This window comes from Dinoponera quadriceps, unplaced genomic scaffold (assembly GCF_001313825.1).
Source record: "Dinoponera quadriceps isolate SergipeBrazil2010 unplaced genomic scaffold, ASM131382v1 scaffold5109, whole genome shotgun sequence".
Classification (NCBI taxonomy): domain Eukaryota; kingdom Metazoa; phylum Arthropoda; class Insecta; order Hymenoptera; family Formicidae; genus Dinoponera; species Dinoponera quadriceps.
Window position 1 is genome coordinate 8,290 of NW_014559156.1, and position 25,102 is coordinate 33,391.

The 25,102-nt window shown below is 44.5% G+C and overlaps 1 protein-coding gene across 3 annotated transcripts in view; it reads right to left on the minus strand.

Annotated features, from left to right (window-relative positions):
• Positions 1-25,102, minus strand: part of LOC106750199 — a 174,467-nt gene that overhangs the window by 5,562 nt on the left and 143,803 nt on the right. For all 3 annotated transcript variants that reach the window (XM_014630350.1, XM_014630351.1, XM_014630352.1), the window contains 4 exons: positions 22,543-22,905; positions 21,380-21,500; positions 20,897-21,078; positions 18,038-18,130 (listed from right to left, as the gene is read on the minus strand). In XM_014630350.1, the coding sequence (XP_014485836.1) occupies positions 18,038-18,130; positions 20,897-21,078; positions 21,380-21,500; positions 22,543-22,905 (759 nt within the window). The remainder of the gene's footprint in view (positions 1-18,037; positions 18,131-20,896; positions 21,079-21,379; positions 21,501-22,542; positions 22,906-25,102) is intronic.

The window sequence follows — 25,102 nt, forward strand, 5'->3', positions numbered from 1 at the left end:
GGGGGGATGAGATTCATTTACCGGGACGCCGCGTAGAGTTCGGGTTTTACATAATTCATATTGCACGTAGCGCCGTAGCTGGCCAGCCAGCTTACACGTACAAACTTCTCCCGTCACCGACGACTACTAGTTCTTCGTTCTTTGATCAATCCGCCACCTCGATCTGCACCTCCGTTCCTCGCCCCCCCCCCCCCCCCCCCNGTTCCTCGCCCCCCCCCTCCCCTCCTCCTCATGCCTTACCTTCGTCGAGAACTCGGTCGAACAGAGTCCTTCCTTCCCGCGCGTCCCTTCTTAATTTCCAAACGTTAAACCGCGAAGTTTCCATGTACGTTTCGCAATTAACGATGTCCGAGGCGAGATTAGCGATCCTCGCGGAACGGCGGGGACGCTTTCCCTGAGAGAATCGGAGAGAAAAAGAGAGAGAGAGGGTGAGGAAGGAAGAGGCATCGATTTCAAATTATGGGTATCTTCCAGACGTTCAAGGATCTCTCGAATATCTGTCCTACTTGGGCCCGACCGGGACCGCTCAAAGTACGATCTAATCTACTCCGAGCCACACCGGGAAGGAACAATGTTGGAGTTCGAAGGCGAAAAGGAGCAACGGGAACGAACCGATGGAAAGTGTCCGGAGAAGAAAAAAAGGAAGAGAATGAGAAAAGAGAGAGAGAGAGAGAATAAAATCGACCTGGACAAGCGGGAGCGAGCCATTGTATAATTCACTATCCGCTCTTCCTTTGATAGTCGCGCGAGTCAACCGGACGAAAAGTGTGCGCGCACATACTACGTGTATACACTCTCTCTCTCTCGCCCGGTGCACAATGCGTAAAGTTGACCTATTTAAAAGTTAACTTAATCCCCCCGCCTTGGCTTTTACGTAAGGAATCGAAGGAGCTTTCTTCTAAAGCGCGTCCCATACACGCACGCGCGCACACATACCCGTGCGCGAGAGGACGGGATAAAAGAGAGAGAAACAGAATGGGTTCGGCGGAAGCGCCCGGTGACGCGCTAATTTACTCAACGTTCGTTCTGGTCGACGAGCGAGGATAGATAAGAAAAGGCGAATTGGGCCACGGAAGAAAAGACAAGCGGAAAGAGGACGAGAGAGAGAGAGAGAGAGAGAGAGAGGGACGGGAAGGTAGAAGGAAGAAATGGAAAAGAGCAAAAGAAAAAAGAGGAACTTCTCGCTTGCTGCGAAGTGCATTTGACTTTATCCGCGCTTCGTTAGCCTTCTTAATCCGGACTTGTTATTAGCTATTACTCATATTGCAAATGAACTTGGTGGCACTCGGACGGTTACGGCGGGCGGTAGATTAAAAGCGGCAACATTTTTATTTTCAAATTAGGTAAGAAGTAAGAATGATAAGAGCCAAATTGCGGATACCTAGTGCACGTTATTATAGAGTATTATTTAGAGTATTATTACTAATAATACTTCTCTAAACAACAACACTCGCCAAATCCTCATACGATTCCTACCATCCTTGAGATTGAGCGACTTACGTCTTCGAGAAAAGCTACGAAACGAGAAGAGTGGCGATGACAGTCGGCAAAATCCGTGGAAACGTGCAAGACCCGTGTGCAGACCCACCGTAAAGTATCGACTACTTATTTGTTATTGCAACACTGATATGCATTCTGAGCTTATATCTTATTATATCAATTAATATATTATTATAGTAAAAATTTTATCTAAATGTTATAATAATTATTATATTAATCTATAAATATTGTAATAAGTATATAATAATTATTGTATTATTATCGTGATGTTGTGGCGAAACCATCTTTGCTATTGCATGTTCGTTACGATAAAGCGATTAAAGCTGTTTTTAGCCGACACGACCAAATTAACGAATTATTTACAACTAGAACAGAATTCGTAATTAGGGCGGGAAAATGGTTTTATTGCTAGAATAGAAAAATTTTACCGAGTGAATTCGTGTTGACACGTTAATTTGCTGTTAGAACAAAATAGCGTTTTCCTAAATTTGTTCTTAAAGCAAAATAATTTAGTAGATTCGGCGAGATGATCCAGCAAAAATTAATATTCTTAATAAATCAGCTCATATGGTAGCTGACTGAGATTTCCTTGCGTAATAAAGCATAATGAAATTCACCGTGCCGGTAAATTGTTTTCCTCCTCCGTGTGTAGTCAAACAGACATCCGAAATTTGGTTCTTATCGTTCTTATTTCTCATCCAATTCTTATTAAACTCAAGAACCCTGTAACATTTCACTCATATTTTTATCTTCGTAAGGCATCCCGTATCTAATAGAAGAATTTGTTGTTTTAACAATTTCTCCAGGGAGATACATCTTTCCGTTGCATACGCGAGACGCGAAAGTCATCTGAGAAAAAGTGCTGCGACCTGTACCGACTGTACAAACAACAGGGAAGCCTGGTGGCCTGCGAAAACTACGAGATCGGACGTAGAGAGACGTAGTCCGACGAGAGCTCGCCGACGATGTGTTTCACGGCACGTTTTTCGGAAAGGACGCCCGGTATCGGGTGACGCTCTTCTATCGGAATTCTTGCGATATTTCATCCCGCCGTGACGAGGGCGACGGAGAGACACGGGATTCTCTCTTGACGGATTTTCCACTCTCGCACTTCTTCCTCCTCCTCCTTCTTTGATTCTCCATCAATTAATTCGGCTCGCTTGCGAAGCTCCGCTCCTCGGCAGGATTCAATTCTTGAGAAGGAAAACAGAGGGTGGAAAGGAGCTCGTTACAAATTCGTGCGATACCCTCGCGGTGTGTGGGTGGCGGGATCGACAGTACTAAATATCTCGTTTATCGGTAAGCCCGAGTCCGGCTTAGCTTTATCGATCCCGTTTTGATTAACCGGGCGATTCAGGAATCAAATTCCGACGTATGTGTGTGTACGCGCGTGTGCGTTATTAGTCTAAAGATCCTCTCTGCATCCCTCTCAGGCGAAGAGGCCATTATTGATCGCGAGAGAAGCTGGGAATAAGCTTATTGAGCCTGGCTCAGTGATCAGTCGCATTTGAAAAGGTGCCTACAGCATATTACAATAGCTGGGCCGCCGTTGTTGATTTTTGGAATTTCCATACACTTCGTGTTAACGGCACCACCGTTGAAGAAGGATAAAACCAGACCGGGCGATGAAATCGGTCAAACGCGCGAAAGTAAAGAGAGGGATGAACGGAGATACAAGAAAAAATGGCTTCTTTAGACTCAGTGTTTCCATTTCTTTCACTAAAATTTGTTTCACAGAAATAATATATAACTTGTACGAAATATTATTTGTTTGAGTGGAAATTTCATTGTCTCATTCGAGAAAACTCGATTATTTAACAGAAAGGACGACGATTACTTGAAATAATATCTTTTAGCCAAATAAAATATTATTTGGTTATGATAAATATATATAAAGTGATGCAAATAATTTCTTCGTGAGAAAGTTATCTTTCGTTTCAAACGAATTTTTTTATACAAGAGGTATATATTCGTCGAAGAGTCAAACAATTGTACTCATCAATCGAGACATTGGTTTCTTTCGAGCGTGCCGATGGTGAAATTCGTTTGGATGCGATAAAATTAATTAAATTCGAGGAAATCTTTTTCTCAAGAGAAAGAAGAGGAAGCGAAGGATTATACACTCGTCCCTGTATAGTCGTGCCCGCGTATAAAACACCCTGTACCAAAATCACCCTCTAATGATTGAACGTGAATTTACACACGCAAAGCTCCGCATGCTCGCCGTTTACGCGTTCTCGCGGACCTCCTTCCGCAACACAGCCGTCTCGTTAACGAGCGAATGCGAGGCCGCTCTGTAATCACGACGACTTATCGATTTACGGATATTTATCGCGATTATATTCGAAACGTCGCGTTTATAAGCGACGGGGAAGAGTTGTTGTATTTTCAAACAGGACTCGGTGGTTTATTAAGTCGTAACAATTGCAGCGCGAATACTACCCGAGCTAAACTAGTTACGGTTTAGCCGCGATATACACGCTTAACGCGAATATCAAGATGCGCGATCCGCGGTGGCGCGCAATCGGTGGTGGATATTGCGATCGTTCTGATAAACGGTAAGCCCGTCATTACCAATCACGGCTTATCCGCGTGACGTATTGTGAAATTAAGATTGACACTTCGACAATCCGGCGGGGCACACGGGTTAAATAATATTCGCTTTAATCCCCCCCGGCTGATGCACTAAATTGAGACTCGTCGTCGTTAGTACCCCTCCGACCCGATAATGGTGTTATTTTTAGTTTGAAATATACGCGTCTCTGATCATTTCAGAAAGCCGCGCGATAAGAAGACGCGCGGGAGGGGCGACCGATGTAATATCGTCGATTTTAATTAATAGCATTGAAATATCTCGGAGTAACGAGATTCCAAGATATTCCGGTAATTCTTACGAGGTAGTGCTCTCTCTCCCTCTTTTTCTCTGACTCCGATATATGTCATAAGATGAGATATTTAAATAGAATGATTTAAATATACGTCATGAAATGATGAAACAAACCGGCGGTATACATAATATAGATAGCAATAGTTTAATGATAATATAATTGAGTGTAACGGGATATGATAAAATTAAATTTCAGGGGAAACTAAATTATTAATCACATATATTTAAGCGAGAAGCGCGATTGAAATGCGCTGAAAAAGAGGCCGACGACTGCGTAACCGTAAATAGCGGAGTTATCGGCCGGTGAAACTGAAAAGAAAAAGAAGAAATGACTCCGAATAGACGGGAAACGCCGAGCGACGTCACTTCACCTGTCTCATATCGAGCGAGCGTGCGATAATTCAGTCCGCATGAACGAAAGATGTCATATGAGAGAATCGCGGGTCGGCAAACTTTTGTGCCCGGGCTATCGGGTCGGTGTAAAAGTTTGGTGGAAAACGGAGGGTGGCGAACGGTAGCGAAGAAGGAAGAACGGCGGTTTTATGGCTCGGCGAGGGAAGAAGGACGGTTCAATACCGACAAGATGAACGAACAGAAAAGTAGCGCGCGCGGAATCGTAGCCGAGCACGAGGAATGGAATAAGGAGATTAAGAGCAGGTGAGTATCTCCCCGATAGAAATGTAAAACAAACAGGCGATGAACGGTGTGTCGAATAGTATTATTTCGAGATCACCTCTTAGCGACGGCACAATCGACCGTTTGATAACAACGCGAGATACTTTTTCAACGGTATTTAAAACACATAATAATAATATATCGGCTTCTTCGAACTATATACTCTGTACGCCCAAAGTCGACACTTTAAATATCCGAACGAATTTTTTCAAGTATTTCTAAATAAAATAAATAAAATTATTTGAAATATAGAAATGGAAAGCTATTTGTTCTGGCACGATTTCCGCGGTCTATTTCGAGCGGTGCGCACACATGTACACGCACATGTATACACGCAGGGTAATAAAAGAAACATTTTGACAAACTCTGAGCGATGACAAGAGGCTCCATGATAAAGCAATTGTTGTTTAGTAACGGCGCGTGCTCGATCATATCGCACGTACTTTTAACGATATTTGCAAAAAATACAATCCGGATGTCGCTCCTTCGGTCGTGTCTGAAAGTTGACATTTCGAAATATCTCGAAAAAATTGTTTTTAAATTGTTCGTTGAAAAATGAAACTGGTGGAGACGAAATGGAATTGTCTGTTCGATATGATCCCGTAATCGTCGATGTAATTGAAATGTAATTTACACCAAGTTGCGTGTGTACATGCTAGTGTTTTCTCTCGAAGGGGCTTTGAGTTTCGAATCTTCGAAGCTTGAAAACGTCGAAATCATAAGATTTTTAAACCATATAATATTTCTGGATTGTACTCTTCGATACTTCGGAACCTCGAAGAATACGAAATTTGAAAGCGAACTGTCGGAGCTTTTCGCTTTATACCAAAATTCGAAAGTTCGAATTTTCCTCGAAGCTTCGAAACGAAGTTACAGAATTATCGAGTATTAACAGCTCCCGTATATACGTACGTACGTATGTACAAACACTGTAATAGAAGGAGTAGGATAATAAAAGAAACATTTTGACAAACTCGAAGGGACTCACCGTGGGAGGCCGCGATAAAGCAATTGTTGCTCGGACAAGCCACGGTCCGGCAACGTCTGTTTTCGGAGATACCGAGCCGGAAAGTATGTACGTGAGATACCCCTGCGGACGTGTCGTTTGTCTTGAGTAGCGCTTTCATCAACAGATAGTAGTAGTCCCCACTCAACGTTTCAAGAGTCCGGTTATTGAGTTTACCTGGGCACTGTGTTGATTACAGAATGTTTCTTCTCCGGGTGCGGAACAAGCCGCCGGTGCCCTCCACCCGAACGGAACTTCTCTCTCTCCCCCTTCCTCCCCTTCTCTATCTTTCTCCCGCCCTCTCTCTTTTTCTCTCTTACTTTCTCGCTACAGTAATAAATTTCTGAGAGCCGTTTCGATCTATTTAAATTGTGCTGCGCCTCAAATAGACCGTAAACAAAATCAAACGATTAATCCCGAGCGTGAGTCAGCTGAAACGAGAGAGAGAAAGAGAGAGAGAGAGAGAGAGAAAGAGACAGAGGGGAGAAAAGAACGCTTCTGCACGAAGAAAAAGATTTCTTCAAATTTAACAAATTTTATTGCATCCAAACAAATTTCATTATTGGCATGCTCGAAAGAAACTAATGTTTCGATTAATAAGTACGATTGTTGGACTCTTCAACAAAAATCTGTATCTTTATCTGAAATAAAAAATTTGCTATATGAAACGAAAGATAATTTTCTCGTAAAGAAATTATTCGTTTCATCTTACATATTTATTGTAACCAAATAATATTTTATTTGATTAAAAAATATTTCAAACAATAGCATTCTTTCTGTTAAATAACAAAGTTTCCTTCAATAAGACGACAAAATTTTTACTCAAACAAATAATATTTTGTATATGTTGTTTCTATGAGATAAATTTCAGTCAAATGAATAGAAATACTAAAAATAAAAGAACATATAAAATAAATAAATGTAAAGATCTAATAAATTTAAAAAGAAGCTGTTTTTCCGCGCGTGTATGTGTGTGTGTTTGTGTGAGGAGCTTATTTCTTTTTTAATATTTGGCCCGAGTTTACGCGAACTCTCGAAACGGTCGCTAATGAAATTTCCACGACGACGGCGAGTGAAGCGCGAATGAATGACGACGGTGCGGCTCCCTTCGAGCCCAGACGACGACATCCGTCGTTGTGTCCGACGGTTTTCCCTCCCTCTTTTCGACTTCACCGTCGCGTCTTCGCGAATGGAACCGCCGAGAGGGCGGGTTATGTCCTGTTATTTAATGCACTAACGATTGTCACCCCCCCCCCCCCCCCCNCGACGTTCTCGCCACGGCTACGTCTCCCCGGGGGCGCGTTATCGTATCGGTACCGCAGTATCGACAAGCGTAAAGTGAACCTTAAGAGAACACGGAAGAGTAAAACGTCTCGCGCGCGTCTCACTCACCGGTCCCGTGCGATCCACCTTCGACGTTTGAATTAGGTGCCGTCGTAGACCTCAGAATAACGACCCGTCGAGTGCGGAAAAGTACGTTGAATAAATTACGAAAGATATTCGATACCCCGGAACGCACTCTCGGAAGCTTTAATTCGAAGAATCGCGCGCACATCGCGGACAACGACTCTCGCGTCGAGGGGAGGGGGACAACAGCCGAAACAAGTTGAATACCACCCTGTCAATTAGTATCTGCCTTAATTAGTACCTATCCTCGCCGCGTATAAGGATCTTCGACTCGATCCTCGACGCCGGCTCACGCGCTCGTTCAGCAAGATTATCGCCAGCCTGAGATGCGTTTCAACGGCGATCGTGCAATCCCGAACAATCTCTGACGATCTCCGATGATCCCGAGACGTGAATGGCGTTGGCCTCTGCCAAGTTAAACTTTGAATTCCCTCAACATACAATCCCTGTCCATATTATCGGACGCATCTTAATTTTTTACGATTTTACACTGACTTCCGAAGAATCCAGCTTTATATAAATAGTTAAATCAAGTTGGATGTTTTTTTTTTTCAGCAAATAATGAACTCACGTAGCGACTCCTTTACAATATTGTCACTGAAAATCCGGACCACTCTACGGACTAGCTAAATTTATTAAAAAAGCATCAAAAACATCACCCAAATTTCGACTCGAGTTCTTCGAGGTTCTCTCGAATCTCATCTCACCGATAGTAGACTCGCGAGAGCCGAACGCGGTTGAATCATCGCGAATGAGCAAGATTACACTACAAACCAACGACGATACAAAATATTTAAAGCCACACAGGGGAGGGGGTCCCGTTTGGGTGGCGCGATGCGCCCCTACAAACTATAGACCTCGGTAAACCCCGGTGCCGGACATTGCAAAGGCATTCCTTCCATGTAATAAGAAAGTGCGGGGAAGTTCAGAGGTATCGGAGTAAACTCATTAGAGGAATTCAATCGATTAAGGAATTACCGGCAGAGATACACGATATTCTCCCGATCGTTGCAATCGCGAGCACACGAGTGGCTAAGTGCGCGCGCGCATCGCACAGCCAGCCGCGTGTCGGTCCGCCGCATCGTCGATCGTTCGCATTACGTTCGTTGAGAGACGTAAACGTGTCTCTTGACAATTTCACCGGTGTCAAAACGTCACGCACGTCCCGGCGGCGCGCGGAATTCATCCGCGTAATTCGCCTGTGTAATTCGGCACGCGCGACCGCCGAGATCCCGTACAGACGAGACGCGGTGCGCAAAAGAAAGATCGGAAAACGATCGTTATACGTACCCACACGCACACGACGCGCAATCGAGACGATTAGAGGAGGAGGAGGTGAGAACGCGCGCGAATCTCTGCCGCGACAGTGTTTCGAGTCGCTATCGAGGTTTAGCGACGCTGCGCGCTTTTTCAATTAAATCCTCCCCGCTTGTGAAGATATCCCAATATCGTTGCCGCTGCTTCTCGCACGGCGAATACACACGAACGTAAACATATCTCTCCGTATACACAGAGAAAAAGAGCTTTTCTTCAGATTTAGTATTTCTATTTATTTGACTAAAATTTGCTTCACAGAAACAACATACACGAAATATTATTTGCATGGGTAAAAATTTTATTGTCTCGTTCAGAAAAACTCTATATATATATATTTAAGAGAGAGGACGCTATTATTTGAAATAATATCTTTTAACCAGGTAAAATATTATTTGGTTACGATGAGTATGTAAAATGAAACAAATGATTTCTTCATAAGAAAATTATCTTTCGTTTCAAACAAATTTTTTTTCTTCTTAAGATAAAGCTACATATTCATGAAAAAGTTTAACGATTGTGCTTGTTAATCGAAACATTAGTTTCGTTGGAGCACGCCAGTGATGAAATTTATTAAATCTGAAGAAATCTTTTTCTCAGTGCACGTACAAACTATTACTAAAACGTAAATTTATTCACATTCGTCGAGTAATTTGCGACGGACGGTTTGCCATGCCCGATCTTTTCGCGCGTTTCCAAAGATCTATTTTAAAATATCCGCGCGTACAACACGACAGGACGCGCGCATAAAATTGCAAGTAGCGCGCACAGTTAATGCTCATAAATTACGTATTCCGGAAAATTGCGTATTCCGGATTACGGGCGTTCATAAAATTACAAGTAATATATAGAGTTAAATGTTCACGAGTCGCGCGTATCCCGCAACCGTAAATTATGTATGTTCGCGTAATTCGTCCCGAAATTAGATGTTCTGCGCGCGGGCGAGAGTGTGTTTATGTAATTCAATATTTTTTTTTACGTTAATTATCGCTTCACGATAATTTTAGTTCTGTGTCGACGGCGGCGGACCGGGGAGGGGGGGGGCGGTATTAATTGCAAAAGCGATTGTTCCGCGATGCATCGGTTGCCGACGTGGCGTGTCCGCGCCCGTTGCGTAAGCGCGACCCGATGATTTAATTAGCACGGAAGAAATTCCACACGACACGGTCGCGATGTATAATAATAATAATAATAAATCGCGAGAGTGATTACGTCATACTAGCCATCGCGTTTACAGTAATCAATTGGAAGAGAACAGCTTGTAATGCCTCGAGCGCGCACACTCTTTCTCCCCCTCTCTCTCTCTTGAGCCTTGTAATTTGCAAAATAGAATATTTCAGGCCGACAATGTGTACGGTGTGTGTACTAACCAGGTGGTAAGACATTTCAGCGCCGTGTATCGCTGCATTAACGATGCATTTCCCTCATTAATACCGATCTAACGATCGTTGCAGATCGAGGACGTAGCCTCGGCCTTGCAGGGAGGAGGGGAGCGAAAACAAACTCTCCCATGCGCATAAATCACGCGTTCTCAACAGATTATTTAATATTGTACTATAGTATAGGTAGGCATAGTTTAAGAGTTAATACATACCAGCGAGTAATTACACTCCCATACCGTCGTCGGTATGAAATACGACGAAAACCATAACGACCTCGTTATATCGGCAGAAATGCGGGGGGGGGGGGGCAGCGCGGCGGTCATTATTCTTATGTTACGTAACGTTAACCGCTTCGGGAAAACTTATTCTTATATACAAAGCGATATTTTCGTGCGAGTGCTGTAAAGTGTAAGAGGAGGAAAGAGAGGGAGAGACGTAGGAGAGAAAAAAACGGGATATTCTCGAAAAGAAGCCGCATTTACACGCGCATGAGATGGCGTGTAAGCATTTTCAAGACACATCTTGGGAACTCCTCACCGAAAGGCGCCTCTAAGAAATGCCCTCGACACCTCTCTCTCCTCCTCCTCCCTGACTTGTCTATGCATTTTTCACAGGTCTCTCCCACTAAAATAGGCACGTTTAATCGAAATGATCAAAGACATCATTGTTGTTTGAATCTTTCGCGCGATGCTGATTAGATGTGCACGCTGCGGCTTACTATCACGGGTTATCACTATCATCGTGGAAATAATTGCATGTCTCGACGATAGAAGAGACCGGGGCTAATTTGGCTGAAGGGGTTGTAAGTCAGCTAATTGATGATTTCTGTTGTTTGTTCTAACAGATGCGACAAAATCGAACAAACAGGGACTTCATAACTTTAATATCTTTGACATGTTTGAGTTTATCCGCACAGAGAAAAACGTTTCTTAGTTAGATTTAGTATTTTACTATTCATTCGACTGAAATTTGTTTCACAGAAACAACATACACTTATGCGAAATATTATTTGCTTGAATAAAAATGTTATTTTGTCCCATTGAAAAAAGCTCTATTATGTAACGGAAAAATATTATTTGAAATATCTTTCAACCGAATAAAATATTATTCGGTTACAATAAGTATATAAAATGGAACAAGTAATTTCTTGATAAGAAAATTATCTTTTGTTTCGAACAAATTTTTTACTTAAGATAATGATGCATATTCGTGAAAAAGTCTTAACAATTGTGCTTGTCAATCGAGCCATTAGTTTCTTTGGAGCACGTCGATGAAGAAATTTGTTAAATGTGAAGAAATCTTTTTCTCAGTGTGCCAGCTCTATTCTGTAAATTGTTAGAAAACGGAAGAAACGTTCAATTAACCGACTTTTGGCCTCTTCCCTTGACAGATATTATTTCTCGCCATCAAATTTCAATCCAGTGTCCGTTTAGTTACACGAACTGAGACTTTTGCAGACCGTGCAATAATAGTAATTCCTTTCTAAAAGAAAAAAAAAAAAAGACAGGAAAGGCCGATACTCGAGATTATCGGAATTATTGTTGCCTCTTTTGCGCTTGACGCTAATTGGATCGGTGCGCTGCAGTTTATTTCGTGTTATGCATCATGCCGTGTTATCATGAGCGGATGTTACGCGCTACGATAGTAACGGATATTATTTCTCCATTATGAAATTTCAGTCTAGCGTTTGTTTAGCTAGGCAAACTGAATTTTTTCTTCTGCAACAGTAATTAGCAAAATAGACGCGAACGCGTCTGTGTTAGTCTAATTCCGGAAAAACGAAGGAAAGAGAGGCGATCGAGAGAGTTCATGTTTGTACGCGTTGTCGCGTATTATTGTTGTGTTTTTCGATTATCTCATATTACACGCGCGCACATCGTGTTTATCAACGTCGATGCAAAATCGATGTGTTTACAAACGTCAATCGACGATAATATAATGATTTTAATACAGATTACTATTTCGACTCTGTATGCGCGTTAAAAAACGCATTGCCCGAGCAAACGGAATGTCGAAGCGAATTTTTTCGCAGCAACGTCTATAAATTCGAACAGCTGATAAATAAAATCAATCAATTCAGCCGCGCGTAGAAACGACGGACGATTAGCCGTTCCAAAGACACATCTCAGCAAAGCAGCTATACTTCAGCTCCGACGGCTGATGATTCTTTCTCCGAGCGCGCACCCTTTAGACGCGCTCCCGAAATAACGGAGACATAATTCGTAAAAAAATTCGTAATATTTACCACGTGTGCGGACGAAATATTTCTCCCGAGAGCGCCTCCTGTTCTCTCGCGCGCTTAGATTGGTGAGAACGGCGACGACGTCGGTTGACAGAAGACGGCGGCCGACAGAATGATTTATGACGAGGATGACCGCGTATACTTTCGTACAATGCATGTATACGTCGTCGTCAGCGTCGCGCTACGTCGAGATTGCGTGATGAACTTTCGGACGCTTTTACGAGGTCAACTAGCGCGCGCGGCTCGTCGCTTCTCCTTCGCGCAAATCAATATCGATGCGTACCAGCAGGCCTCGCGAATTGACATTTACCGTCGCCACGGCGGCGATGCTGCTATATCTCGGGGATGCGTTTTGCTCTGCTCGCCGTCGTCGTCGCTCGCGACGAACGGGGGATAGTTATTGTTTTATGCGTTACCGAGATATTGAGCGAAAATTCTGACATATCACCGCCGACACAGCCTCTCATCTTTGTATGCCGTCTACCGCCGGCGATAAGTTTCTATTCCGGCGAATTTATACACAGCGGAACGCGAGAGTCCCCGAGAGCCCCCGATATCCGCGCGCACGTAACAGTCTGTATTGTTAGACCCACTTTTGATATTTTAATAGAGTTTAATAGAACATAGGTTAGGAGGGGAAGAAAAGTTGCTGATTTCACATTCGACTGGAGCAATTTCCGGTTCTCAATCGGCGCTTTTAGCCTCCGCAACTCTCCGAGGTGTCAAAAATCGCTCGTTTCAGACGCGGCGAGTGTCACTTGTTTGCATTTCTCCGTAATTTGTGTTACTTCTCTTTAGAGTGCACATTTTTCGCGCCGGCGGGATTAATTTATCGCTGCTGAGTTGCTCTTCCCTTTTACACTGTTTTACTCGACTCGCTTCAGCATCATGTGACTTCTCTCTCTTGCTCGTGTTTGTTGTTATTATTATTAAAAATATATATATTTCTTTATTTGCGGCTAATTACACTCGCTGGACGAATTTATTTACCGCGCTCCCCACCTTGTGTGAATTGTCCAATTGATTCCACGCCGGCAAAATAAATATTTGAAATATCGCGACAAAGGTATTTGTCCGAATGCATTTCACCCGTTGCCGCATATGAATAATGTATCCTTTGTTATGACAACCAAAATAATTAAAGGCGGAACGCATTATAAATGTCTATTATCCGATATTATCCAAATATTGTGCGCCGGTTGACATAATTTCCCCTCTATTATCGCGTCTCCCGGTGTCTCCGTCACGAAGAGAGAACTATTTCGTGCGGATAGTTAATTACCGGAGTCTTAACTTTTACAGAGGAGATTCCACTCATCGTATGATTGAATCGCGTGTCAATCTCGCCATGTATACGCGTGACGCATGATGCGAGTATTATATCCCGTGCCGCCCCCGTGTAATCTATTAATACGTTCAATTGAATTAATCGTAATTAGTGTAAGCCATAAAATGATATTCTAATATTACGTTATCCGTAATTTTCCGGGATAACGTGCAGATGCGCTTTATTGCGTTACTTTAATGTTATTACTGGTATTAAGCACACACACACACACACACACACACACACTGTAGCGCAGGAGAGCGCCTATCGCGTCGCCGAATCTGACCGGGAAGGAAAAAAAGCGCCTACCTACGTTACATCGGAACTAATCAGAACTGAAAAAATGGGAGAGAGACGCAGCCAGAACTCGACTCATTGAGGCATGAAAATTGTACGTTAAGTTACATTACGTTAACGTGGCGAATCCCAGGCCATACTATCAGACGCACTTTGATTCTTTTAACAGGTTATGAGGGGAAGAAAAGTTACTGATTTTATGTTTATTCGATTGGGCTAATTTTCGGTGTCAAACAGCGCTTTCACCTCCGCGACCTTCCAAATCAATCGTTTCGTCCAGAATCTTTGTTAAACAATATTAATATTTTTCACGCAAAGATTTATTTTCCCGTTACCAAGTGAGAAATCTGAAGTTTCAAGTCACAAGTAAACAGAAGTAAAACTAATTCTCAATCGGCACGCACACTCAAAACTCACGTCTGTTCTCATTATTATCAATATTATGCAACCAGCGCGGATTCATGCTTGTTCAAGGTTATTGTAACAGCCGAATGAAGTGACGTCGTAAAAAATATCTTTTTGTAGAATTAACGGTTCCTTAACAAAACTCGATCGATGGATGAGCCGTATTATAAAGCTAGTTCTCCGGAAGTCGATGAGATGTAAAAAATTAAGATGCGTCCAATAATATGGACTGTATAGGCGAAGTGTTCTCTCGCAATTGACCTCGAAATAAAAGAATTCCATTAAGAGTTTCTGCATTTACAGGACTCCGAGGAGGACTAAGGATTCTAACGTTTATAGCTTATCCCCTTCCTCACCCTCCTGTAAGATAGCCCGGATGTTCAATCGCTTATAACTTGAGAACTATTAAAGAGCTTGACAGTGATATAAATGGCATTATTCAACTTCTTCTCCAGCGGTAAAGATTTTCGATGGCAGCCTGACAGTGGCCGTTTTCGGATGCGAACTTTATTAGAGGGTGGAGCGAGGCAGGCAGGGAGGGTGGGTTTCCGCGGGGAAAACAAAAATCATAAAAATCCATTCGTCTCTGTAATTTCTCAGCGCAAATAGAGAGCGCGAGAGAAAAGAGAGGGAAAAACACCATTTCCATCCTCCGCTTGTGCTGGACGATCGATGGGAATGAATAAAATAAGAATAAATCAGTATAATATCGCTCGATAACTCGCCGAATTGCGCGACGATATTACGATTGTTCGCGCGTCGCGAGCTCGTCCGGTAAAAATCCCTGTAATAAGAGTCCAGACACCGTCGCTGTGACCGCGATGTTTGGATTAAAAGGGGGGAGCTTACAGCCGTAATGCGTGAATACTGTTAAAATAAGCGCAAACCGAAATATCCGCTTTTCATGATGCGGTAATGATTTTCCTTGACTTGTCAGCAAAGCAATGTAACGGATATTTCTTTTCAACGAGACATAATTATTTTTTTTTTATGGAACTCGTTGGAGCGGAAATGTAATTTGTTTATGGCTGAGTACAAAAAAGAATTTTGTTCGTGAAAATAACGAAATCATTACACGTTAAGCATTAAATGCAAAGTAGATAAAAATCAGGTAGAATAACGTCCAACACAAATAAGAAAATAAAAAAAAAGATATACAATATAGAAAAACAATATTGTGTGTGTGTGTGTGTGTGTGTAACATGTTATACACAAACATTAATCTTTCTTGGCTGCCAGTTACTCTATTCCATATTTGCTATATTTTGAGGTTTATCGTGCAAAAACAAATTTATACTAGAAAAAAATCATCATTTCGAATAAAAACGTTTCTTCAAAAACCCCTCATCCCGAAACTGTCGACACATTTCGTAGATTTTACGTAGGTGGCAAATCTTTACTTGCATTGTAACTCAGCTGATTTGACGTCATTCCAACCGGAAGCTTGAACCCGAATATGACGGAGCCAATCAGAAATCAAGCATACAGTGTCCAGATTCTTATTATTATCATCGTGATTAAAACGCGATCACCGGAGTGTCATTTTTCAGCAATACTTACCCGATACGAGAGGAGGTGGAGAGGCGACGCGTTGTGCGGATTATACATTACTCGCGTGCGCGTGCGACCACGTCTGGGTCGCGTTGCGCGCCATGATTTATGTATAAGATATAATGAAAGATTAAAGTCGGCTCTAGACCCCCCCCCCCTTCGCCGCCATCAGCCGGCGATGCAAAAAATGTGGTACAAATAAGACATTAACGTTACGAGGGCGGCCGAGTGTGATGCATCATTTAGCGGTGCATAAAGGAAAGTCGCCGGGCGTGATAACCCAAGCGAATGCATTACAGCACGGTTGTACACCGGCAACACATCGGAAGAACTACGTTGTGTGTTGTGTCGTAATTACAATTACCGGAGGTGGGGTGGGGGGGGGAGGCCTGCTGCGAGATTTCACGGTGTACGAGTTTCTCCCTCCTTCCCTCTCTCTCTCTCCCTCTCTCTCCGAAACGCTCGGAGAAACGTTAACTGGACAGAGGAGGTAAGGACGAACACGGTCGTGGAATTGAATCTAAGATTCGAGCGTGCGCCGGAAATCGCGGCGATTGTCCGGCTCTTCCGTCCGTCCGTCCGTCCGTCCTTTCGTCCTTTCTGCCGTCCTCGTTCCTAAGCGATGCGGGTCCGAGAATCTCTTATCGTCGCGCGCCCTCGGAGATCATGTGTGTGCGAGAGATTCCGCTGATAATCGATAATGTGTGATTATTTCAGAAGACAACGATACGAGGTGCCCCCCCCCCCCCCCCCCCCNGAAAGACTAGTCGCTGGACAGAAACCAGACGGTTTTCACTGGCTTGAATTAATTTAACGATAACTGCTCGGAACTGTCCAAAAAATATTAACTATTATTTTTTGGCCAGTTACTCGCCATAAACTATTTAAAAAAAAAAAAGTAGTAAGTTAATACTGTACAGTTTCTATCCAGCGAAAACTCTTAAAATTCTGGCTAGCGTTTTTCTTGGCCATTTCCCGGCCAGAAACTAGGCAAATTAATAAATGAATGAAATAGTAAACAAATGAAACGTTGAAAATCTTATCAGGAACTGACCAGAAACTGGCTAATTTTACCAGCCATTGTCGAAGCAAAAGTCCCCCCAAACTTGTAAGGTTTTCGCCAGTAAAACTGAATCAAAAACTAGCTAGTTAGAGAATTATTGGCCAGTTACTGGACAGTTACTGGCTAGAAACTGGTTTAATTTCTACTTGGGCCGTTCACGAAACTGCGTCTTATTAACAATTTAATTGATAGATATCACTGATAGATATTAAAGATAACGTTTGATGCAAGACGAAGCGTCGTCTTCGAAATCTACTCCGAGAGAGAGAGAGAGAGAGAGAGAGAGAGAGAGAGAGAGAGAGAGAGAGAGCGGATTAATAAGAATAGAACGTATTCCTGGTGGCATTTCCACGTCGTCGTCATCTTGACCAGCGAGAAGCGGAAGCTGCGAATTTCCAACCTGGTACTTGGAAGTTGAGACCAGGCCCTCCTCCTCCTCTGATCTAACGACGTGACGACGTGAATAGCAGAATGGTGAAATTTTATTGCGATACGTAAAAAGAGGAGAGAGAGAGAGAGAGAGAGAGACAGAGAGGAACGACGCCGAGAGCCGATAAATATTTGTTATCGGTAGCGCGAGCCGCTCGTAAAATAAAATATAAAATAAGAGGAGGAAACGCTCTCACGGAAGGAGGAGAAAAGAGCGATATCGCATCTCAGCAGGGCGGTCAAGGATGGGGAAAAAGGGATCTATATAACGCAGAGGTTGTTCGTATGGGGGAGGGGGGGGGGAGGTTACAGCATTTTCTTTCTCTCCGCGTAAAGAGAAGAGATTCTCTCCGCAGCTCGGGTGTGAATGCGCGAATTAAGATTTCTCATATCGGGAATCGCTGGGAATCCGGTCCCGATGATACCACACGCGATGTTGCATATGATGGCGTTACAGCGTGACTTTTAGCGACAATGATAATGACGACGCGCGAAAGTCGAACGTGAAAATGCATGAAATGTGAGAAAATTTAAACACATCTGGAGCCTTACCACTACTATTATCAGATTCTGACTTGTCTAAGGCCTGGATCTCCATTTTACGGTGCAGCTTCGTTGTGGTAGTTGATGTCGTAGTGAGCGTTCCTGCACAACAAACATCACATGTCACATCTAGTCACTCATCAGCTCAGCATATAGATATCTTTGCAAAAAGGAAAAGAAAAAAATGCGCAATGAAATAATCTCGGAAACTCGATAAACATCCCGTCTCGCGATTTCGCGTCTAAGCTACATTTTCGGAGAGGGAAGGAGGGAAGGGTGCGAAGGACATGCAATAATATAGCGAGCTAAAGAGGAGCCGGGAGGAGACTCGACGTTCCGCGCTGCTACTTCTCGCGAGAGACGAGGCACCATCCGTGCCTCCGGAGTGTCGCAAGTAGACGCGAATGGAGACGAGTGACGAGATCTTGTTGCCAGTCGAGTGCAGGCGCGATGAATCGTGTCTCGGTAATTCCTGAACCGGTTAAGCATCTAATAGCGTTTACGTCGATAACGCCGCTTGAGAGAACGCGCGCTAGAAATTAAAAATATCGTTGCCATATTTACTCCGACGCACGTTAAATTTAACTGCGTCGTTAATCGTAAAACAACGGAGAAATTCACTCGAAGAAAAGTTAGAAAGAAATTGAGGCATCGTTTATTTTTAGATCGCACGATAACAGTAAACGGCACGTCCCTTTAAACGATTCTCCGTTCATCGGCCGGCTTAGCCCGGCCGGTCAATTTTTTACGAATTCGCGTCTTCCCTTTTTTCCCCTTTCTTTTCTCCTTCTTTCAATTTCCCCGTAATTCCTCATGAGTGAAAGGACAATTTTGGCGGCGATCAATTTACTTTGTTAAGTTTTATTAAATCGTCGATGTAATTAATTTTAATATCCCCCCCCCCCCCNCCCCCCCCCCCCCTCTCTCACTCTTTCTTTCTTTCTTTTGTATTACGCGACGACGAGCGGATAAAAATAGACAGGAAAAACTTTGATATTATATATATCAATGATAAAAAAAACACATGAGAGAGATACTATGTCCCCGCGCGAGATACGGTCAACAACTACAACTTAATAGACGAATGTTACACAGCGGACACTTTCCGGAACCGACGACGCACGGCACGATATGAATATGCGAGCGAATATGCCGCTACACGAATTTCTTCTTTAATTACGGGTCGCACGCATACACGTAATTATATAAAAAAACATATATGCGACAATTCCGCTTTGTCCACACCGATTTTAATAATAATAATAATAATAATAATAATAGTAACAACAACAACGATAATAATGCAGTCGCGTAATTAAGAATAAAATACAAACGTACGCTGTCTCTCTCACCCCTCCCCCCCCCCTTCCCCTCTTTCTGCCACCCTGCCTCTCTTTTAACCCAAAATCTCGAGCCCGCATGAACACGCGGGAGAACCGAAGCTTTCCAGATTTTTAATTGCACAACGAGGTCAGGGCCCGCTTTCTAATTACGCCAAACCAAAAGTTCTCGGGCCATTTTCGCTCCAACAACGCGGGACGCACACAGTGCGCGCATGCTCAACCGACCTGATCTTTTCCGCCCACGGGACCATATATTTAATCGCACGGCCGAGAGAACACACACACACACCCCGTTTCTCGCTCGTTATATCGGTCATCTTGGCGCGAACAATGCAAATGATATGTTTGCCAGTTTATGAGGGTCACAATGGAGCCGTCCGGCATGCACTCGCGCTGAATACAGCGGCCCCGCGCGCTATATATCGAATGCGCGCATCGAGTTTATCGTTTCTAAAGTACGCTCGTGAATGCACGTGATGAAACTGGATATCAACTCGGTGGCGCGTATCATTTAACACGAGATCCTCAGGCGTGTTGTGTACGCGCGAATGACACGCTTTCGCCACCCTCTGGAGGGTTGGTAACCGACGAGATAAGCGAACGACTTTTTCTTCCTCAATCGTGTCTGACGGATCAAGCCGAACAATTATTATCGCGCGAAACGAGCGGTCCTTTCATTCTAAATCGGCGCAAAGCGCGAGGATCTTCCTCGCGTGGTCCGCCGCGACGGTTTGCGAAGGTAATGTAACTCTGATCTCGATTCGATTTCGGTTTGTTCGGGGCGTTCCTTCGAACGGAAACTCATGATTCGTTTGTATCGAGCGCGTTCGTCGGGGGGGCTCGTCCGTCCAAATATGGAGAACGGAAGAACGGGGCGAGTGCCAGAAATTTGCCATGGTAAACAAACGACGGGGATGCGGGGAAAATATGTGAAAAATCGCGGTGTCAAAATTCGGCTCGGTGAAGAGAGAAGATGAAAGAAAACAAGCCGCTCGCAGCGCTGAAAGTCCGTGAGAGAGGTGATTCGCCGCGGTGGGTTCGGAGCCAGAAACGGCCGCGCGCGAGCGTATGCACACGTTAACTATTTTTTGGCGATCGTCCCGGAGAACGTGGAAGTGCCGTGGCATTGATTGATAGAGGAAAAAAAAATATCTCGCTAAAGGTCAGGGCCCCCAGAAGGGTTGCGCGCGCTCGGCTTGTCCTCGTAAGCGCGCGTATACGCGGAGGAAGAAGCGTCTCTCTCATCGATCGAGCGCGCGAGCGAGCGATTTCGAGGGAACTGGCGAATTTCGAAAATGATTGTGTCGCGCGATCGCGATTGTTGAAAGGTTGGGGGAGGGGGAGTAGAGGAGAGAAGCATGCATGTGTATAAACCTTTTTAAATCGGTCTCGTTGTGCTTGACTCGTCGACCCCTCTTCCCCCCTTTCACTCTTTCTCTCTCTCTCTCTCTCTCTCTCTCTCTTTCCTCCTCTCTTTCGTGTATTCGTGGAAGAAAACTCATTGAAGGAAAAACTCATCACTTACCGGCGTAATAGACGGTTTTGCGGGAAACGTTGTAGGTCGCCTTCGGTATGCCGAGCAAGCATTTGACAATCGTCGCTTCCGGTAAATCTTCGTCCACTAAAGCCACGCGCGATAAGATATCGTACAGTCCATCGTCACGCAGCGTTACGGTGGGCTTCCTCCCTAGCTTCTCCTGCATACCCCTGCGCAACGCCGGCGCAATTATAAAGGATTAGTTAAAGCAGAAATATCACACAATTCTGTTTAAAATATCTCTATCCGACGCGCCAACGTTCTCTCTCATTCTCTCTGTCTCGCTCTCGCTCTCGAATAAATTAGGGAAAAGCCGAGCCGCGTGTCTGGCGCGCGCGCGGAAAAAAAGGCGTCTACTGTTCGCTACGATATAGACGATAATCTTGCCTCTACTGTACAAAATTGCGAGATTCTCCGCTGTGTGTGTCTCGAAAAACGTTTCTCTCGTATATTTTACAAATTGGTACTTACTCGACGGAGATGTCGAGGGTCGGTTGAGGATAAAGTCCCTCGGCCTTGCACGTTATTTCGACTCCGTCTTTATCATCTATCGCCTTCTTCTTGTACACGAGGTCAAACTTTTCCTCGGTCGCTGCAACGAAGAAAATCAATCTTGCTGCAGTATCCGGCGGTTAACTAACTCACTCACGCGCGCGCGCGCACGCACGCACGCACACACACACACACACACACACACACTCTCTCTCTCTCTCTCTCTCTCTCTCTCTCTCTTCCCCTCTTTCTCTCTCTCTCTCTCTATATAACTACCTCTCTACCCCCTCCCCGTTCTCTCTCGCTCAATGTTGCTTTGCCGGCTAAATAAACAATTCCTCCCGGCCCAGTTGGACGTCGGCGGCAAGCGGGCGTATTCGCGGGAGTCGAATTCAACTAAACGATTATTCGCGAGACGGTTCGCGAGACAAGTGTGCGAAAGCCCGGCGTGCGAACGAGAGACAACTGGTGCGAAAGATCGCAACAGTATGCATTAAAGCTTTCGCACACGAATTGCCGTAATCGTAAACATACAGTGTAAATTTAAGCTGAAGGAAAACCAGTCATGATATTGCTTTAGATTTGTGTAATCTAGAAGAAGACAGAATTCTCTCTCTCTCTCTCTCTCTCTCTCTCTCTCTCTCTCTCTCTCTCTCTCTCCGACGGTAAATCTAATTGTACACCGAGAAACAGATTTCTTCAGACTTAATAAATACATATTTATTGCAACCAAATAATATTCTATTCGGTTAAAAGATGTTATTTCAAATAATAGCGTTCTTTCCGACAAACAACAGAGTTTTCTTGAATGAGACTTTCTACTCAAACAAATGATATTTCATATATGTTGTTTCTACGAAACAATTTTTAGTCAAATAAATAGAAATACTAAAAATCTAAAGAAACCTATTTCCCTGTATATAGAGTTAGAAGCAACTGAGATTCAACCGATTATCGAATCCCAATCACTCGGTTTTAATCCCAGCTACACCTTCTCCTGGGGTAAATTTAAAGCAACCGCCTGATTGGTCCTAAATTTACGCCTTGTGGTTACGGCAATTCGCATGCAAAAGCCTTTACACGGTCGCGCGAGGTAAGAGAGAGAGAGAGAGAGAGAGAGAGAAAGGGAGGAAGACACTTACAGTAGACTACCATCGACGCGTTCGCCGTTCGCTCATCCTCGAAGGTGGATATCACGCATGTGTACTCGCCGGTAAGATCGACGCCCGGCTTATTCAGCTTCATAGCTCGGTACTCGGTGTACGGATCGTCGCTGGCTTTGTACGTTAAGTCGACGTATTTCCTCGCGGGCTCGCTCGCCTGAGGGTTCCTGCCGTAAATCCACTGGTAAACCAGCTCGTTGGTGCTGAAAAACCATTTGACGACGAGGCCGGTGCTCGACGTGTTCTCGAGGTCGTAGTCGCAGTCTAGGACGACGAAATCGGTGTCGTCGGCCTTCACCATGGCGGGCACGTTGACGCTCTTGATAATCAGCTGCCGGGATTCTGCAAACACACCAAGGTAACACGCCTCGTTAAGCCGCGTCTACGATATAATCGGTCGCCGATATCGAAACCGGGATATCTCACGACCGAACCTTTGTTCGCTCAAAGGAGAGGGGCCAGGAACGGCACTACAGGGGATGATGGTACACTTTACAGCCCAGCGAGATGCTACAATCGTCGCGATTCACGAAACGCGACCGAGACGCACCCGGGACGAGGTGGTAGATTCTCAATGGAGATTGTGAACAAGATCGGCTTTAATTGGCTGTCGCACGGGTGACACTGCGTAATTTTATTAAAGGCCATGAAAACTAACATAATAGATATGGCAAAGCAATATATCCATGCTTCTGTAAAATATTAAACCCGTTGTAGATAAACTTCGTCTACATCTGAATACACAGACTGGGCGAAACAAACAGCGAACGAACGAACATCGAAAGCGAATATTCGCCGGATGTTCGTTTTGGCGCTCGTTTCTCCAAACTGCTTCGTTCAGCTGTATTGTACTTTCAGATACAAAAGTATGTACCAATCGGATCCTTCATTGAGCATGAGAACCTCCAATGCAACTATCTATATATAGATTTCACGGGTATGTCGGTTTTGAAACCTACTTTCTGGAAACGTCAATCTCCAAACATAAAAAAAATAGTTTATTCAGTTTAGCTATTTAGTTTGCAAGAAAATATGTTTCCACAAGACCATCATATACACAATATGTCCCGGTGAAGAGGCGATCGGTTCTATCTCCGAGCTACCTGCAGCACCATCTCCTCGCTCGCTTCCTCGAGGGTATCACCGTAGAGAAAAGATGACCGACTTTCGATACATCGAATTCAATCATCGTTCCTCCAGACTCTAACTCTCGTGCGAGCGATTCGATAATAAAAACGTCGCGGCGGCTTTTGAACGGTTTCCACCGTTCCTCCTCTCTTCGTCGTCGCCTCTGAGCAAACTTACGGTGCTCGCTCGCTCTGATACCGATTTTCCATGCAAACGATTCGCGCTACGAGGAAAGCGGGCCAAACACGTGTCTGATAATCGGCCGTAGAGTGCAATGCGAGAGAGAGAGAGAGAGAGAGAGAGAGAGAGAGAGAGCGCGAATGATCTAATATCGGGCGGCGTTTCGGCCTGTATCAAATCCTCCACTAATAGTAGCACTAACCCCGACGTAATAGTTCACCGACGAGTTCGCCCGGGCGGGTGTTAATTAATTCGGCATGCCGATCGGCACCGGTGTTTGTCAATTGTCGCAAAGGTCGCGGCCCCCGACAACATGTCTCCGCGACATCGCAACCGAACCCGGCTTTGCCGATCGACGGCGGCGGCGGGGCTTCGAACAACGTCGACAACGCACACACGAGCTTCCGCCCGGTATTACATATTCCGCGCCGCTTTCCGGGCTTTGTGCGCCGTGATGCTGCGACGATGACGGGAAAGAGGAAAAAAGAGGAGTGGCGCGTGCACACACGCATGAGGAAACGAAATTGTGTCACGGCGAGAATTCCGGCCGGCCGAACACGTGACAAGTGACCGTCGTCGTCCGCAATCGAACAGCCTCGCCGAAAAAGAGAGAGAACGATGGACGTCATACGTTACGACGAAGCGTTTAGTTAATTCGTCTCACCTCCGGTCATCCTCCTGTCAGACCATATTTCTCGCTCGCCAGGGAGGGCGAGTGAGCCCTCCCTCCTTCCTCGTCCGCCCCATTGAAACAATCGCCGTACAACCGTGCCCCCCTCCTCGCTCCTTTAGTTAGCTGAAAAGTTTTCGTGCAAAAAAAAAGCGCCACTATATTCAAGACGACGAAAGTTTACGGAATTTATCGCTCAAGTGTCGCCGCCGTGAGAAAATGTTCATTTTTCATTATACCCCGCGATATACCCGCCCCCTCGCGTTGCCATCGCCGCCGCCGACGCTCTCTGGTCGACGAGCTGTTGTGATGGGATAGCGGCGAGGTAAATTCAAAATTATATTAATCGCCGAACGAACGAGCGAACAAACGCACGCTCCACGGACGGCCGGAGAGAAATAATTAAAACAATACAGAACTTTCAGTTTATTTCACGCAATGACGCACGAAATATTTATGTGCCGCGGCCGGGGCGTCCATTTGGAAATAGGGCTGAAAAAATTCCGGGTAAAAATTTACATCTCGACGTGACACGTTTGTCGAATTGTTTCCGGGTCAGAT